Raw genomic sequence first — 16,923 nt, 5'->3', positions numbered from 1 at the left:
CTGAGCATCCACTGAATTTCAGTATGTTAAGCCTGTTAATTGGAGTGGCTCCTTCCGTATGGTAAGGTGAAGGCAATTTGTCCTTTCTCTGCTGGATTGCAGAAGTGACTTCTGTCCAAGTATCAGTATATTTTAGTGTGAAGTTGTTTTAGAGCCCCTAAGGATTTCACATGCCCCCCAAATCAAGACTGACAGCCTTTTTTTTTTTTCTTTCTTTTTCCCTTACAGTTCTCAGGGGAAAGGCTTTAATTACTGATATTAGAATCATAGCTAGAAATTGCCATGAATTCATTCATAGGACTTATGTTAACAGCTTTGCAATCCAAAGAGCATCTAAGTAGAACTCCTGCTAAATCCCCTGAAGAATCTTGCAAACTTTTTGGCCAGAATTCAACACTAGTTCTAAAGGCTGTGTGGATATAATCAGACACTGATGACCTGGAAACCCCTGTTCTGGTCATCCTGGCTGCAACCTGCCACATTACATAAATAGTTCACTGTGAATAGCATTGCTTTGTGTACTCGTTTAGCCCAGAGATAACTAGTTACCATCTAGGAGAGACAAGAAAGTACTCATTGGAGGAAAAAAAATAGATTTTATTTTTATATTTAAAGAGAGCCTGTCAGACAGTAAATTCAGATTTCATATACTGTTAATGCTGGGAACAAGAGTAGGGGCTTGCTTCCCTTTTAGTGGGGATTTCTGTGTACTCTCCCTCTCCTCCCTCGTTCGGTTGGTTTCTTGCAGATCTTGAAAAATTATACATGGCCTAGCCTAAGAACTAAACCTTCATCACCTTGAAATGAGAACTAGGGAGGAAGAGACAATGCTCTGGTGGGACCCTGGGTCCCTTACACCCTTGCTGTGGGGTTTAGGGAGAGTGCTAGGATTCCTATCACTTGGGATCTCTGTTCAGAGGGTCCATTTATGTATTGGCCTTTGACTTACAGAAGGGATATGGGGAATCTCTGCTAGTTTACATAAATCTCCATGAACAACTTCAGCCCCTGCCTCTGCTGCTAATTATAGCTTCCCCAAGCAGCACCTTTATGCAATTAACTTCATTTTTGTCACTTTCAGTGGTGCCCATGGGCTTCTGAATAGTTTTTGTTTCATTCTGGTGCAGTGCTTAGCAGCAGACAAATGAGAGAAGCCTGCAGGCTCAGGAAGACAGCCTCCTTAATGCAGTTCTGTCTTGAGGCTAGTACTCTTTTTCTTCAGTGAAAGGTTAGATTATGCAGAAACAGATGGGCCCAAACACTTCATATTTGTCACTAACAAGTAAGAGAGTTTATTTTTCAAGCTCTGGGTTTCTTCCTTTGCTCTCTCCTTTTTCTGCTCCTCCACTGTGAGATTCCAATTACCGTACTACTTTCATGCCAAAATATATGTGGAGTAAACACTTACATTTTTCTTATGAAAATTGTTTTTAAAAGGGGTGTTAGTGTGATGATAGGAAACTGGCTCAGTAAAAAAAGCAAGTTTTTGATCAATAGCTCTGTCCCTATGTGTATTCAGATTCTTATCTTCTTGCATTACAGACAAAAAACATTTTTTAAATATTGTTATCTATAAAGGCTCTGCATTGCTATGGATTGGCTGACTGGATTCTGTTCTGTCTCCTGCATCATCAACAAAATTGTCAGCTAAATTCTAATTATAGAAACCTTATTACTGGTGATGTAAGTGACAAAACACAGCTTGACATTCAGATCTCAGGGTGAGTTAGAAAAAACCAAGTAGATTTCATAAGGAAGTGTTTGTGTGATAAACTTGAAACGACATTATGTTGTTTATCAACTTGATTTACTATAATTGTACTTTTAATCATCAAAGCTCTTCAAATTCAAAGTGATTTTTTTAGATTTGAATGACATCTCCTACTCAGGGAAGGCATGAGGTGAATGAATTGCTTTTGCATTTTCCACACAAAACTCTTAGCTTTGCCTATTTAAAATAGTTTCAAGCGCTTGCACTATGAATACAGTTACTGTGCATGTAGTTAAAAGAAGTGAAAATGCATCTCCTGGGCTGTACTCAATAATGATTATGCGCTAAGAGGCTAAGCTCCAAAATAAAGTAGTAGGAGTTTCAGTATTTCATGGCATGCATGTCAGTGAAGTAAACGGTATTTTTCATTTCCTTGTTTTCAGCTTGCATCAGCTTATGCAAAGTGGGATTTTGTTTTCAGGCTTTGGCAAAAGAGACCCTTTACTATTCTTTTGTGATCTTATATTGTAATTAGGGCTGTCAATTAATCACAGTTAACTCATTAGCAGTATTTTATGTTGTAATTGAACTCAAAGTGTATATAATTTTTTTATTACAAATTATAATTGCACTGTAAAAATGATAAAAGAAATAGTATTTTTCAGTTCACCTCATACAAGTACTGTAGTGCAGTCTCTTTGTCATGAAAGTGCAGCTTACAAATGTAGTTTTTTTTTGTTTTTGTTTTTTTACATAATTGCACTCAAAAACAAAACAATGTAAAACTTCAGAGCCTGCAAGTCCACTCAGTCCTACTTCTTGTTCTGCCAATCCATAAGGCAAACAAGTCTGTTTACATTTACAGGAGATAATTCCACCCTCTTCTTATTTACAATGTCAACAGAAAGTGAGAACAGGTATTTGCATGGCACTTTTGTAGCCGGCATTGCAAGGTATTTATGTGCCAGATACACTAAACATTCGTATGCCCCTTTGTGTGTCAGCCACTATTCCAGCAGACATGCTTCCATGCTGATGATGCTTGTTAAAAATTAGTGCGTTAATTAAATTTGTGACTGAACTTCTTGGGGGAGAATTGTATGTCCCCTGCTCTGTTTTACCTGCATTCTGCCATATATTTCATGTTATAGTAGTCTTGGATGATGACCCAGCACATGTTCATTTTAAGAACACTTTCACTCAGATTTCACAAAACGCAAAGAAGGTACCAATGTGAGATTTCTAAAGATAGCTACAGCACTTGACCCAAGGTTTAAGAATCTGAAATGCCTTCCAAAATCTAAGAGGGATGAGGTGTGGAGCATGCCTTCAGAAGTCTTAAAAGAACAACACTCCAATGCAGAAACTACAGAACCCGAACCACCAAAAAAGAAAATCAACATTCTGCTGGTGGCTTTTGACTCAAATGATTAAAATGAACATGCGTTGGTCTTCACTGCTTTGGATTGTTATCGAGCAGAACCCGTCATCAGCATGGACACGTCCTCTGGAATTTTGGTTGAAGCATGAAGGGACATATGAATCTTTAGTGCATCCGGCAGATAAATATCTTGCAACACCCACTACAATAGTGCCACGAGAATGCCTGCCTGTTCTCACTTTCATGTGACATTTGTAAACCAGAAGTGAGCAGCATTATCTCCTGCAAATGTAAATAAACTTGTTTGTCTGAGCGATTGGCAGAACAAGAAGTAGGAATGAGTGGACTTGCAGGCTCTAAAATTTTACATTATTTTATTTTTGAATGAATGCAGGCTTCTTTTTGGTCTGGTACTGACACAATACAGAAACTTTTTACTTTGCAATTTGTGCTAATTATAACTTGAAGATGTTAATTGCTGTGTTTACTATCATTAGTATGTTAATGATGGAATTGTATTCTAACTTGAATTTTTAAATTTTTTTTTAGCTTATTCTTTTTGGTTTGAGTAACCAGTTGGTGGTTTCCTTCAAAGAGGAGAACACTGTTGCCTTTAAGCATCTGTTTCTGAAAGGCTACTCAGGGGTTGATGAAGATGATTACAGTTGCAGTGTATACACACAGCAGGATGTTTATGACAGCATTTTTTTTGCTATTAATCAGGTAAGTGTTTTGTGTGTTTCTATATATAATAAACAGCATGAGTACTGCTTAAAAGTCACAGCCAATAAGATGTTGCTCAGTTTCCATTTTCTGTTCTGATTAGTTTCATTCAGATTGCAAATGTCCTAACTGGTCATCTGATTAAAGTAAACAGTCAAAGTTAAGTTTCACTCAGTGTTGATTTTCATGTATATGCTTAATCTTCATTTTTTGACTTAGTCACAACACAAACAAGGAAGTTGTTCATATAAGATTATTAATTTCCAAACTTGCTGTGGCAGATGAATTGAGTTTTACTCTAAGTAGAAATGAACCTGAATATAGATACATTCCAAAAATTCATGCTTACAGCTATAGTGAATCACAGCTTTGTCGCATAATTACCAGAAGTCTCAACATGGGAATGTAGTACTTCCAGGAATAAAAGGATAGAGCCTTAAGTTTAGTATGGTATTTTAAAAGGAATTTGGATGATATGATAAACAACTCCCTTAAATAATTGTTTAAAAATATAAAATTCCAGCAAACAGTTTGTGTTAACATGCACATAAAATAGAAAATGATGGGAAAACAAAAGGTTATGCTTCTGTAGAAAATAAAAAAATGGAAGTCCTTTCTTGTTTTTAAAAAAAATAAAAATCACATGAGGGCCAGGTCTTTTCTGTGGTCCACTACAGTTCAGAAGTGTGGAGCTTTAAGTCACCCTTACTTGAGCCTGCCCAGTTTGAAGACCTATGGGCACTTGTCCAATTGAGGCTCAATTTAGAGCAGCTTTAGGGCTGCTCAGCATTTTGCAGAGGGTATGTCTACACTACGGGATTAGTCCGATTTTACAGAAACCCCCAATGCAGCCAATATAGCAGTCAGGAATTGGTGGAAAGCGAAGGCCATACCCCTTCTCCTTTGGCCATGCCCCCACTTCAGGGCTCTTTGCCTCCTGGCAACCCCCAAAACAATGGGAAATCCTCAGCAGAGCAAATCCACTGTTTCTGCTCAAATAGGCAGAATGAGGCAGTGGGTCTGGCCTGTGTTGTGTAAAATAGTGACTGAATTTTCTTCTATTGTGTTGCTTTTAATCTGTTATTTCTTTGCTTTTTATTTCTCCTTGGTTTACTACTTCCTTCCTTTCTTCCTTCTTTTGTAGACACTAAGGCTGATTTGAAGCCCCAGCTAGAAGACTAGTGAAAGGATAGATTTATTTCATCGAGCAGGAGTCAAGTATGCGATACAGGCATCAGATATAAAGGTCTCTTTGTATGACGTCTATATTCTATAAATGTAGACATTTATAGAGGAGTTTTTTTTCCAGTCACTGTGGCTTAGGTTTGTTAGGGCTTTGCAGGTTTTCAGACTTTAACCCCTTTGGTTGAGTGACTTCAACTTGTTGTTTGGCACATATATGTGGCTGAGATTATCCAAAAAGAGGCCAGTTATTGTGGGTGCCCAAACTGAGACTTTGAAAGGGCTTGGCTTGGCTTTTTTTTTTTTTTTTTAAATTCCCAGAGGTTGTGTTCTGCACTTCCTGAAAATCAGGCCCCTTGTAGATGTCTCAATTTGGGCACCCAAAATCACTAGCTTCTTAAAAACCTTGGCCATGTGTATCCAGTAACTCCAAGGCAACAGCATGCAGCCTTCCTATAGTTGAAAAGTAATAATTAAGTCTTGCATAATTGTGGAGGACTAAATGCATAATGGACAATCCCCATGATATCTGAATGTTTTTTGCAATGAAAAAAATGAAAACGCCTGCGGGAAGTCCACCGAAGCCGCGGGACCGGCGGTCCCTCCACAGGCATGCCGCCAAAGGTTGCTGGCCTGCCGCCCTCCCGGTGACTGGCGGAGTGTCCCCCGCGGCATGCCGCCCCAAGCACACGCTTGGCGTGCTGGGGCCTGGAGCCGCCCCTGACTAGATCATTGGTTCTCTCCACATTTCTGAGAATAAGTATTAGACAGAACATACCCTCTCTGCTGATTTTTCTTACATTTTCTGTCTAATATGGGTATTATTATAGGGAAATTATGTCAAAAAGATGTTCTGTTATCAAATGTAACAAGTGTAGTTTCGTGGAGCACCAAGATGATATGTTTGCCTTCAAAGCAACACAGGGTTCTGCAGACTGCTCATTCTCAACATGCTGGAATTTTTTTTTTTTTTTAGGGACCTTCCTTTAACTTCCTGTTCTAGTGATCCAGTCTGTAGGTGATGAATTCATGGATCACCATGGCTGGGTAATTCATTCATAAGGAGGATAGCTAACTGTAGGAGTGTGTGTGTGTGTGGGGGGGGAACCACTGCTAGAGATGGTATCCAGGTACAGTGAGGAGTTCAGAGGACCCCTAATTTGCATACCATCTTGACAATTGGAGGACTGATTCCTTCGATAGATGGAGACGTAACGGTGTTGATTAATTTCTCATATTTTTCTCTTCCACTAACTTGGTTTTGTTACCTAGACTTACCTTCATTCATCATCTTTTAATCCAGGTATTGTTCTCACATGGGTACTGAGACGCCTGGCAAATGATACTGTCTGCATTTGACATAAAGAAGATGTGGAGCTGAGTAGTGTTGGCATGTTACTGGGTTTGAGTCCATGATCTCTTCTGGTGGCTTTAGTGGACATTGAATAGCAGGATGGAAAGAGCCTTGTGGAGCACATTTAAAGGAGAGCCCTGCATGTAAATATGCAGTTTCCATAACCATTTGAGGACTGATTTATGCTGCAGCTGACACTTACTAGACCTTCCAAGTGTGCCAGCAGTGTTCCATGATGACCTGTGTGGAATGTTGTCCATGGGAAGTAGGAGACTTGGAGACTCTGATACTAATTGTTCTAACACCAGGTTGGGATGTGTCTGGGGTGTTGTCAAAAGTAAGCTGATATCTAAGGGTATGTCTACACTGGCAGAGTTGCAGCACTGCTCAGAGAGTGCTGAAGGGAAACCGCTGTTGTGTGTTCACACTGTCAGGTGCCTGCGCAATAGTGTGTTCACACTTGCGGCACTTGCTGCGGTATTCGGAGTGGTGCATTCTGGGAAGCTATCCCACAGAGCATCTCTTCCTCTTCTGCCGCTAAGAGTTGTGGGAAGACAGAGGAGGTTGCGGGGTATCTTGGGTCCTGTCCCAATGCCTTGTGATGCATTGCTTCGCATCCCAGCAATCCCTGTGCTTCCGTCCACATTTAGTGCCATCTTTCAACAGTTCGTGTACTGCGCGCTCTGCCTCTTCAGTCTGCAGGAATGGATCCCGAACTGTTGACCAGTATGCTGCTTACTCTGACCAACACGTCACAAGTGGCAGTGGAGTTGTACCTTAAACTACAAAGGCAAGAGGAGTGCGACATTGATCTCAGCTGGCTACTCCAGACTGCTACCGATTGGTAGCTAACCAGTTCAGAGTGGGAAAGTCTACCGTTGGACTCCTGTTGATTGGAAGTATACGGGGCCATTAATCGCATCCTGCTCTGAAAGACCATGACTCTGGCCAACGTGCATGACATTGTGGATGGCTTTGCACAAATGGGCTTCCCTAACTACAGAGGGGCGATAGATGGCATGGATATTCCAATTTTGGCACCAGGCCACCTAACCACTGAGTACGTTAATTGGAAGGGGTATTTCTCAATGGTTCTCCAGGTGCTTGTGGATCACCGTGAGTGTTTCACGGACATTAACGCAAGCTGATCCGGAAAGGTGCATGATGCACGCATCTTTTGGAACACTGGCCTATTCAGGAAGCTGCAAACAGGGACTTTCTTCCTGGACCAGAAGATTGTAGGGGAAGTCAAAATGCGCATTGTGATCCTGGGAGACCCCACCTACCCTTAATTACATGGCTTACGAAGCCATACACAGGGCAACTTGACAGCAGCAAGGAGCGGTTCAACAGGCTAAGCAAGTGCAGAATGACTGAGTGTGCTTTTGGCCGTTTAAAGGCCCACTGGTGCTGCCTCTATGGGAAGCTGGACTTGGCTGTTGACAATATTCCAATGCTTATAGCCACATGTTGTATGCCGTAATATTTTTGAAGGGAAGGGTGAAAGCTTCACTCAGGGCTGAACTGCTGAAACTAAGCGCCTGGAGGCTGAGTTTGAACAGCCAGAGACCAGGGCTATTAGGGGGATGCAACGCGGGCATAAGGACCAGGGATGCCCTGAGGCAGCAATTTGAAGTTGAAGGCCACTAATATTTGTTGCTGTGCTTGGGAGTGCAGTGCTTGTAATGCTAGGTGGTGATTGTGATTGGGGCAGACGATGCAATATAAAGGTTTTAACATAACTGTCTGTTGCTTTGCAGGACTCTGTTTGCTTTCAATTAATAGTTTGAAAGCCATCTTTATTCTAACACAACACTTTTATTAAAAAACAACAACCAGAGGAGAGTCAAACAAAAAACACATCAGCATTGAGGGAGATGGGGGGGGGGGGAAGGGAAGGTCCCAGGAGGAGGTGGTGTCCCAGGATGGCTAAAGATTTGTGTATGTCCAGGGATCATATCCAGCCTTCTCCTTTGGAGTACAATGCAGCGGGTACTGTACTTCAGCAGGGCCAAACTGCAGAGGGATGGGTGTTGAGTGCAGTGGGTACTGGGAGTCCGCAGTGCTGGACTGTGACAGGGGAGGGGAGGAGTGGAATGCTGTGGGTATAGACTGGAGCCAGGAGGTTGATAAGGTGGAGGGGGGGGGGTGTCTGGGGGGAGCATGGGAAAGAGCGGCTTCTTCTTGCTGTCCCGCCACTCCTTCAGTTCTTCTTTTTCAGCTGCAGAGTGCATCGTAACATCACACAGAAAGTCCTCCTTAGTTCTTTGTGGATGCTTTCTAATTCTGCGCAGCCGTTCAGCTGGCGATAACAAAGAGGGAGGCTGTGCTCCCAAAGTCATCTCCTTGAAGTTTAAAGGCAACATTTTACAGAAGCAATATTGTTTGCAACATACAGAACAGTGATTTAAAACATAGCCAGTACTCTCATACCTGTCACTAACTGGCTGACCCCAGGCAAGTACACATGAGCCACAAGACCCTCAGAATGGTGAGTAACTGCAGGGGCAGGGGAAATCAGTGTTCCAGGACACATGGCTCTTGGGGAGAGCCAGCACTGCCGGGGGGGGCCTGATAATCATTCCTGTCCCCACGTTTTGAAAAGAATGTGTTCATTATGAAGATATCTCACTGCTGAGGGTGAGCTGGGAATCAAGGGAGGGTCTTCTCCAAGACTGCGGCTTCCACCCTGGCCCTTATGTGGCTCACCTGTGTGGTTCTTCTCCGCCCTCTTCCCCCCACCCCCCGTGACGGCACAGTGGCACGGGAAAGTTACCGTTAATGGGGCAAGAAACAAAGCAGCTCTGCTGAAGAACCTGCAGCAGCGGATTGCACAGTATCTCTGAGAGTTTCCTGGAGATCGGAGGCAGATTCCCGTGAAGTGAGGGAGTCAATCAACACCCTGTTCCGCCGCTCAGACTAGGCATGTGGTGGTATGCGCAACATACAGACACAAGCCTGCTTTCTGCAACCGTCCTGCCCCCAACAACTCGCTTCAGCGATTCCCCAAATCAAATCCACGTACCAGGGGCCCCCTCTCCTGTTTGCGCTTTACCAACAGCTGTGACTGGCTAGCCTCCTCCAGGGTAGAGAAGAGCTCCTGGCTGCATGCCTCTCTGACCTCAGAGTCATCCTCTGCCTCTGGGTCCCTCTCCCGCTCCACATCTTCATCCAAGACTTCCTCCTCCTGGCTTGGTCCACTCTCGACTGGCACGTGAGCCACCGAAGTATCACAGTGGCCTTCACAGTGGAGGTGGGGTTGCCACCCAGTATCGTGCCCAGCTCTTTATAGAACCAGCAGCTCGTGGGCGCAGCACCAGAGCGGCGTTTTGCCTCCTGCAGCTTGTGGTAGGCGTTCCGCAGCTCCTTCAGTTTGACCCTGCATTGCAATGTGTCCCGGTCATGTCCCCTTTCTGTCATGCATCGTGAAATCTGTCCATAAGTATCATAATTCCTATTGCTGGAGCGTAGCTGGGACTGGTCAGCCTCCTCTTCCCAAATGCTGATGAGGTCCAGCAGCTCGGCATTGCTCCAAGTGGGGGATCGCCCGGTGCGTGGAGCAGGCATGGCCACCTGGAAAGATGCCCTGAGACCACTGCACGCATCACCAAGCAAACAGGAAGGGGACTTTCAAAATTCCAAAGAAATTTACGGGGTAGGGATGACGGTTGGTCATCTGAGGGCAGGACAGTAGAGTTCAAACTGATGACCAGAGAAGCAAGAATAGTCATTGTGGGACACCTCCCGGAGGCCAATCGCAGCACTGTAATTGACCACGGTGTCTGCACTAGCACCACAGTTCTGTACTACTGGCACAGAAAGCTGTACACCTCTTGTCGGGGTGGTTTTTTTACAGCGCTACAACTGCACGGTTTCTGCACACTAAGTGACTCGGCAGTGTGTACACCTCTGGAGTTACAATGCAGAAAGCTGCTTTACTGTGCAGAAACTTGCCACTGTAGACAGGGCCTAAGTTGGTTATTTAGCTTCTCAATTATCTTGTTCAGGAACGGGAGGTTAGATAGTGATGAAAATTATTAGATAGGGAGGGGTTGTTTGTTTTATTTTAGCTTTGGTTTGACCACTTAGTGTTTACAGGAAGAAAGACTTTTCAAAGGATGTTGGCTATTGTATTGGCTTATTGGCCAGGGGCTCAGGAGTTCTTTATTGTGTTTTGCCATCCATGATGGACATGAGTCAGTGTTCTTTGGGGGCTTGGGTTTCCTCTACCATTTAAGGGACTTCTTGTCCATTGGGAGTCTCTCGAGCAATTACTATTGACATTTTAGTTGAGTTGGCAAACAGCTGCTTTCATAGGTTCAATAGTCAGTTCAGCTGTATGGATATTAAAGAATTCTATGAAGTGCTGTGTCCCCAGTTACTCATCTCACCAATGTTCTAGCTCCCTTACCAGCCTAGAAAGCATGACTCCAGACTTCATTATTGTTGAACCCAACAACAGCAATACTTAGCTCTTACATAGCACTTTTTATCAGTAGGTCTCAAAGGAGCTCAGTATTGTTACCCCCATTTTACAGATAGGGGAAACTGAGGCACAGAGAGGTGAAGTGACTTGCGCAAGGTTACTCAGCAAGCCAACGGTACAGCCAGAAATAGAACCCAGATCTTCTGAGTCTCAGTCCCATTGTCCATTAGGCTGTACTCCTCTGTATTTCATCTCCTCTACCAGTATAGGTCTCTTTGTGTTAGTATTGAAAATTAAGGTGAACTTAAAGATAAGAAAACCAAGAACCTTGATATTGCAATGAAGGATATCTTAAAGGGACTAAATTCTGCCTGAACTTACTCAGGGCCGCCCAGAGGATTCCGGGGGCCCGGGGTCTTCGGCGGCGGGGGGCCCTTCCGTTCCGGGACCTGCCGCCGAAGTGCCCCGAAGACCCGCGGCGGGAGCCCCCCGCCGCCGAATTACCGCCAAAGCGGGACCCGCCGCTGAAGTGCAGCCCGGTCTTCGGCGGTAATTCGGCGGGGGGGGGTCCCCGCCGCGGGTCTTTGGGGCACTTCGGCGGCGGGTCCCCGAACGGAAGGGCCCCCCGCCGCCGAAGACCGGGCTGCGCTTCGGCGGCGGGTCCCGCTTCCCCCCCCACCCCGGCCCCAGCCTCTTACCCCCGGCTCCCTCCTCACCCGGAGTCTCAGCGCCTCGCCGGAACAGCTGCAGCGTGTGGCCGGCGGGGCCTGAGCTCCGTCCCGCTCAGAGTCGCGTGGGGAGGGGGCGGGGCTGGGAGCTCCCCGCCGAGCGGAGGCAGCCGAGCTCAGCCCGGAGCTCCCAGCCCCGCCCCCTCACCACGCGGCTCTGAGCGGGGCGGGGCTCAGGGGCTCCGACGGAGACTTGGCGCTTGATGCGCTGAGGCTCCAGGAGAGGGGCGGAGGCGGGAGCCTCAGCTGTTCTCTTGGGGGCCCCTGCGGAGCCCGGGGCCTGGGGCAAATTGCCCCCTTTGCCCCCCCCTCTGGGCGGCCCTGAACTTACTTCCTGTGCAACTCTCTTGATGGTAATGGGTGTATGTGAGGTAAGTCAGAACAAAATGCGATCCCGAGAGTGGGGTTTTCAATCATGCTCTGTCGTGGCCTAAGAGGTTATTAGGGAGAGCTTGTCTTTTATCATAGCCTAGTAAACAAATCTTGAATTCTAAATGAGAGATTTTTAGTTTTAAAAAATAGTATTGGAACTCTCCAGTGGCTGAATCCAAGTCAAAAGCTGTTTTCCCTCTTAATGTACAATTTTCCAATTCCATCTCTGAGTGCCTGAAAAGATCAGCTCCCCTGCACTTGGTTTCTTTGTGACAGGAATCTTCCCAAGCTTTGTGTGTGCTCCTGGATGCATATTGTCTAGTATATATGTGGTTTTGTTAACTTGCAGTCAAAGCAGCAACTCCTTTCCACCTTGTCTAGCGAATGGGCAGTAAAACTATTTGCCCTAGGTCTTGTGGGGGCAGGGGAAAATCTTAAAACTTTCTAAAATTTCTATTTTTTTCAGGACTTAAAATCTTATTAAAATAAAAATGTAAAGGCCTTACAAATTCTGTTTAGTATCCTGCTTTTTTTTTTTTTAAACTGGTCACCCTATGAAAGTTCTTAAAAGTATGGGATGGTAAGGGTGGTTGTACTAACTTTCTTTTAAATTTATGTTTATAATCTTTTAAATTCCCCTTTTTTCTGTAGTTGCATCTTTCCATCAAAGTATCTTGAAGCTCTTCTCTGAACACCCCTTTAAGGCAGGCACATAATAATATGCACCTGGGGAGAGTGTTGTTTAAGTAGCTGGAGCACAGGGAACTGTGAGCCTGGGTTCCTGGAATATGTTCCAGGCCCTGTTACTGACTACCTGTGTGACCTTTGACATGTCTGTGACGTTGCACTTCATATGATTTATATGAAAATATGCTAATGAGTGTGAGTATAATGTCACTGGAATATGCTTCATGCAAAAGGTCTCTTGTAAGGTATCATTACAAAGCTTATAATCTACTGAGTGTGTTAATTCTATATGTATGCATGTATCGTTCTTGTATATGAAACTAGAAATATGAAATATAACTCTGAGGTCCTATTGTAATTATGCAAAGTGTGGGCCATCAATGGTGGTTTGGAATCTTGATGGCCCCCATCAACTAGGACAATTGGTTGTAAATGGCTCTATTTACTTGCAAGCTTTCCTGTGAGTCAGGCCAGGAAGAATGAAGGCTTGGGGTCTCCCAGGACATGTGACAATGTCACCTGGTACTGGAATCCATCTTAAACCTGGTGATTTTTCCATTTAGAAGGAGGGGTTGGGACCCAGAGAGACAAAAGATTCCTGCCTTGTGACAAAGCTATGTAAGGGGGTGGAACAGAACAAAAGGGCTGCAGTCATGAGAAATCCCCTAGCTACCACCTGAGCTGGAACAAGGACTTTACCAGGGGAAAGGATTGAGCCCAGACTAGAAAGGAGTCTAGTCTGTGAAAGAAGCTTATTGGAACATCTCTGAGGATGAGATTTATCTGTATTCAGTTTCTTAATGTATTAGGCTTAGATTTGCATGTTTTTGTTTTATTTTGCTTGGTAACTTACTTTGTTCTGTCTGTTATTACTTGAAACCACTTAAATCCTACTTTTTATTTTTAATAAAATCACTTTGCTTATTAATTAACCAGAGTAAGTAAGTAACACCTGAGAGAGCAAACAGCTGTGCATATCTCTCTATCAGTGTTATAGAGGGCAGACAATTTAAGTTTTTACCCTGTATAAGCTTTATACAGAGTAAAACAGATTAATTTGGGGTTTGGATCCCATAGGGAACTGTGTATTTGGGTGCTGGAGATAGGAGCACTTCTTAAGCCATTTTCAGTTAAGTCTGCAGCTTTGAGGGACCTGGTTCAGACCTGGGTCTTTGTTTGCAGCAGACTGACGTGTCTAGCTCAACAAGACAGGGTTCTGAAATGCCAAGCTGGCAGGGAAAACGGGCTCAGAGGTAGTCTCAGCACATCAGGTGGCAGTCCCAAAGGGGTCTCTGTGACCGAACCCGTCACAGTGTCCTTGTAGAGTATAATTATATTCACCTGCCTTGTTGAGGCTTGACTAATTTTGAGATCCTCGAATCAAACTTGTCATGCAAATACAAAGTGTATATGAAAAACTGATACTGTGGACCATGAAATTTGTTAATGGGGGGGAAAAAAAGCAAATTTGAGTGAGTGTGGGCAAAGAAAACATATTTATGGGCATCAGTAATTTTTTGTGAATAGGCTGATGTGAGGATAATTCAGTTAACTGAAAAAGTGTGTCTTTTTATTTTTAAATTTAGTACTGCCAATTAAAGAATGTATCCCTGGGCACACTTGGTTACGAACAAGATGAAGACGATGTGTCAGGCTTACAGATCTGTAAACAACAGTACAAGAAAGACACAATGCTTCCTTCCAATGATACGCTGAACATAGATGTTACCATTGAAACAGGTACAGTACTGCTGTAAATTAAAAAAAAAAAAAAAAGTGTTGCCATGGACATTTTATGTATTGTAATGGCAAATCACCAACAGTAAGTTAGTATTCTATTTGTGTGGCAATCATACTTTAACTTAGGAAAGGTAACCCACTTCTCCCCTATTTTATTCTTTAATGTCCACCTAGAAATTACTACTTTACAGCATAAGCATTGTAGGTCACCATAGTAAGACTTTTTCTCTGAAGACTTTTTTCAGCTGTTGACCTTCTGTATGAGAGAAGCTGCTGATCAGAGGCCAGATATTGAGCGTTGTTGAATGCTGTCAACCACCATTAACTGCAGCGGGAACATTTAGCACCTTTCAGTATTGGGGGCCCTACGGAAGATGCCTGCACCTTCTCATGGCCCCATTAACTTGAGTGGGGCTCCACACAGATACAGGGAGTTGCCCACAATGAGCAGCTTGCAAGATCAGGACGTATGTCAGTGTCCACCAGTATCCAGTTACCTCAGTTTTCTCCCTTACTTTATTTGTAAAATAATCATTTTGAATGAAACTTGTAAAAATCTTTTTTCCCCCCATAGACTGTATTCAGCTGGAGCCACAGATGCTAGCCACTAAGAGGTCTGGTGATTTGAAGATGATAAATTCATCATTTTTCAACTTCGAATTTTATAGGTAAAGTGAGTTTTGAAGACCCATCCATTCATATGAAAATAATGGAATCTATTGTATGCAATTCACTGCATTTATTTTTACTCTTCAGGCTTATACAGGTTGAAATCTCCTTTCAACTTAAAGGCATTGATCTACAAACTGTTCATGCCAGAGAATTGCCTGACTGCTACGCCTTTCAGAATACTGTAAGTGCATTAAGTGTTCCAGAGTCCAGCACATTTCCTTCTGGTGTCCTGACTGCAAAATGGAAAAAATTCAGTGGGCACTCTCCATTGACACCCTTGCAAAATGATGTGATTGCTTGGGTGTCAATGGGACAGACCTCTTATAACAACAAGTAACTATTTTCCTCAAACATGGTTCTCCTCTTCAAATTTTTTGAATGTTTTGTTCTTCATGAGAAGTAAAATCATTGATTGCTTTTGCACTTGCATATTGTTTCAGATGTATATTAATCTATGATGATAGCTTTGGGTATCGGTCTAGTCTTTGCCTCTGCATTTTTGGACAGTGTTAATTCTGCTAGTTTTGCTTTCATCAAATGATAAATCTTTACACTTGTGTTTGCAGATTACTTTCAACAACAGAGCCCACAGTGGTAAAGTAAAAATTTATTTTGATAGTGATGCTGATATTCAAGAATGCAAAGACTGGCATATATCTGGATCTAGTAAGTACGGTGCATGTGTGTTCTGCATGGTGAAAATCTGATGGTTTCCAGTAAATCTATATCATTGTTCCACTTCTGAATATATGTGATAACTACAGACAAAAATATAAATGTGAACTGTGGCTATATTCAGAAATAAATGGCTAACATGTCAACATTTTTAGAAACGTTACTGAAATGCGTGGACGCTAGGGCAGCTTTAACCAGTGGATAATACGAGCTACAGCTGGAAATGATGCATAGGAGTACTCCTTGCAGCACACTGTCTAGTGTATTATCTAATGTGCTTTATAAATGGTTCAGGCTTGGGGCCTGCCTGTGTATTACCGCCTTTTGCATTACTTGTTCTGACCCCGCTAGTGTTCGCACCATGTCCCAATTCACTCTCCGGTTTCTACTTGTGATATTGGTGTTTGCTCTTTTTGCCCTCTCCAATGTCAGTAACAAAATGTTAGACCCACTTTTATTTAACATCAGTATAGGGAGAAGTAGAAGCCTAATAACCACAGACCAGATCCTCCCATCTAGCTGAGCTTTAAGTCATTTTTATGGACCGTTTATCCTAAGGGTGATCTGAACAAGTCCACAGCTCTAGGAAATAGAGCACCTGGTCTATGACCCAAGATGCTGTTCCTGCATGTGGGCATCATGGGTGTAGGAACACCGAGGCCACCCCCCTGCACTCCGAGGACGTTAGTCTGACAGTATAGTGAAAATCCTTAAGGGACGGGTTTATGCTATTTTAGAGATGGATTGCACCATCAGAGTGAGCCTGAGGAACTGTTTCAGAACAGAAGTAAAGAATCATAGGACTGGAAGGAATCTTGAGAGGTCATCTAGTCTAGTCCCCCTGCACTCATGGCAGGACTAAGTATTATCTAGACCATCCCTGACAGCTGTTTGTCTAACCTGCACTTAAAAATCTCCAGTGATGGAGATTCTACAACCTCTCTAGGCAATTTATTCCAGTGCTTAATCACCCTGACAATTAGGAAGTTTTTCCTAATGTCCAACCTAAACCTTCCTTGCTGCAATTTAAGCCCATTGCTTCTTGTCCTGTCATCAGAGGTTAAGGAGAACAGTTTTTCTCCCTCCGCCTTGGAATGACCTTTTGCATACTTGAACACTGTTATCATGTTCCCTCTGTCTTCTCTTCTCCAGACTAAACAAATCCAGTTTTTTTTTCATTCTTCCTTCATAGGTCATGTTTTCTAGACCTTTTAATAATTTTTGTTGCTCTTCTCTGGACTTTTTCCAATTTGGCCATTTCTTTCCTGAAAT

General features: G+C 43.4%; 1 protein-coding gene across 2 annotated transcripts in view; it reads left to right on the top strand.

Annotated features, from left to right (window-relative positions):
• Positions 1 to 16,923, top strand: part of MCOLN2 (mucolipin TRP cation channel 2) — a 48,092-nt gene that overhangs the window by 14,760 nt on the left and 16,409 nt on the right. For both annotated transcript variants that reach the window (XM_045028914.1, XM_045028913.1), the window contains exons 3-7: positions 3,642 to 3,815; positions 14,151 to 14,304; positions 14,879 to 14,972; positions 15,061 to 15,157; positions 15,543 to 15,642. In XM_045028914.1, the coding sequence (XP_044884849.1) occupies positions 3,642 to 3,815; positions 14,151 to 14,304; positions 14,879 to 14,972; positions 15,061 to 15,157; positions 15,543 to 15,642 (619 nt within the window). The remainder of the gene's footprint in view (positions 1 to 3,641; positions 3,816 to 14,150; positions 14,305 to 14,878; positions 14,973 to 15,060; positions 15,158 to 15,542; positions 15,643 to 16,923) is intronic.

The sequence above is a fragment of the Mauremys mutica genome, chromosome 8, assembly GCF_020497125.1.
Source record: "Mauremys mutica isolate MM-2020 ecotype Southern chromosome 8, ASM2049712v1, whole genome shotgun sequence".
Classification (NCBI taxonomy): domain Eukaryota; kingdom Metazoa; phylum Chordata; order Testudines; family Geoemydidae; genus Mauremys; species Mauremys mutica.
This window is presented reverse-complemented; position numbering and strand designations above follow the sequence as displayed.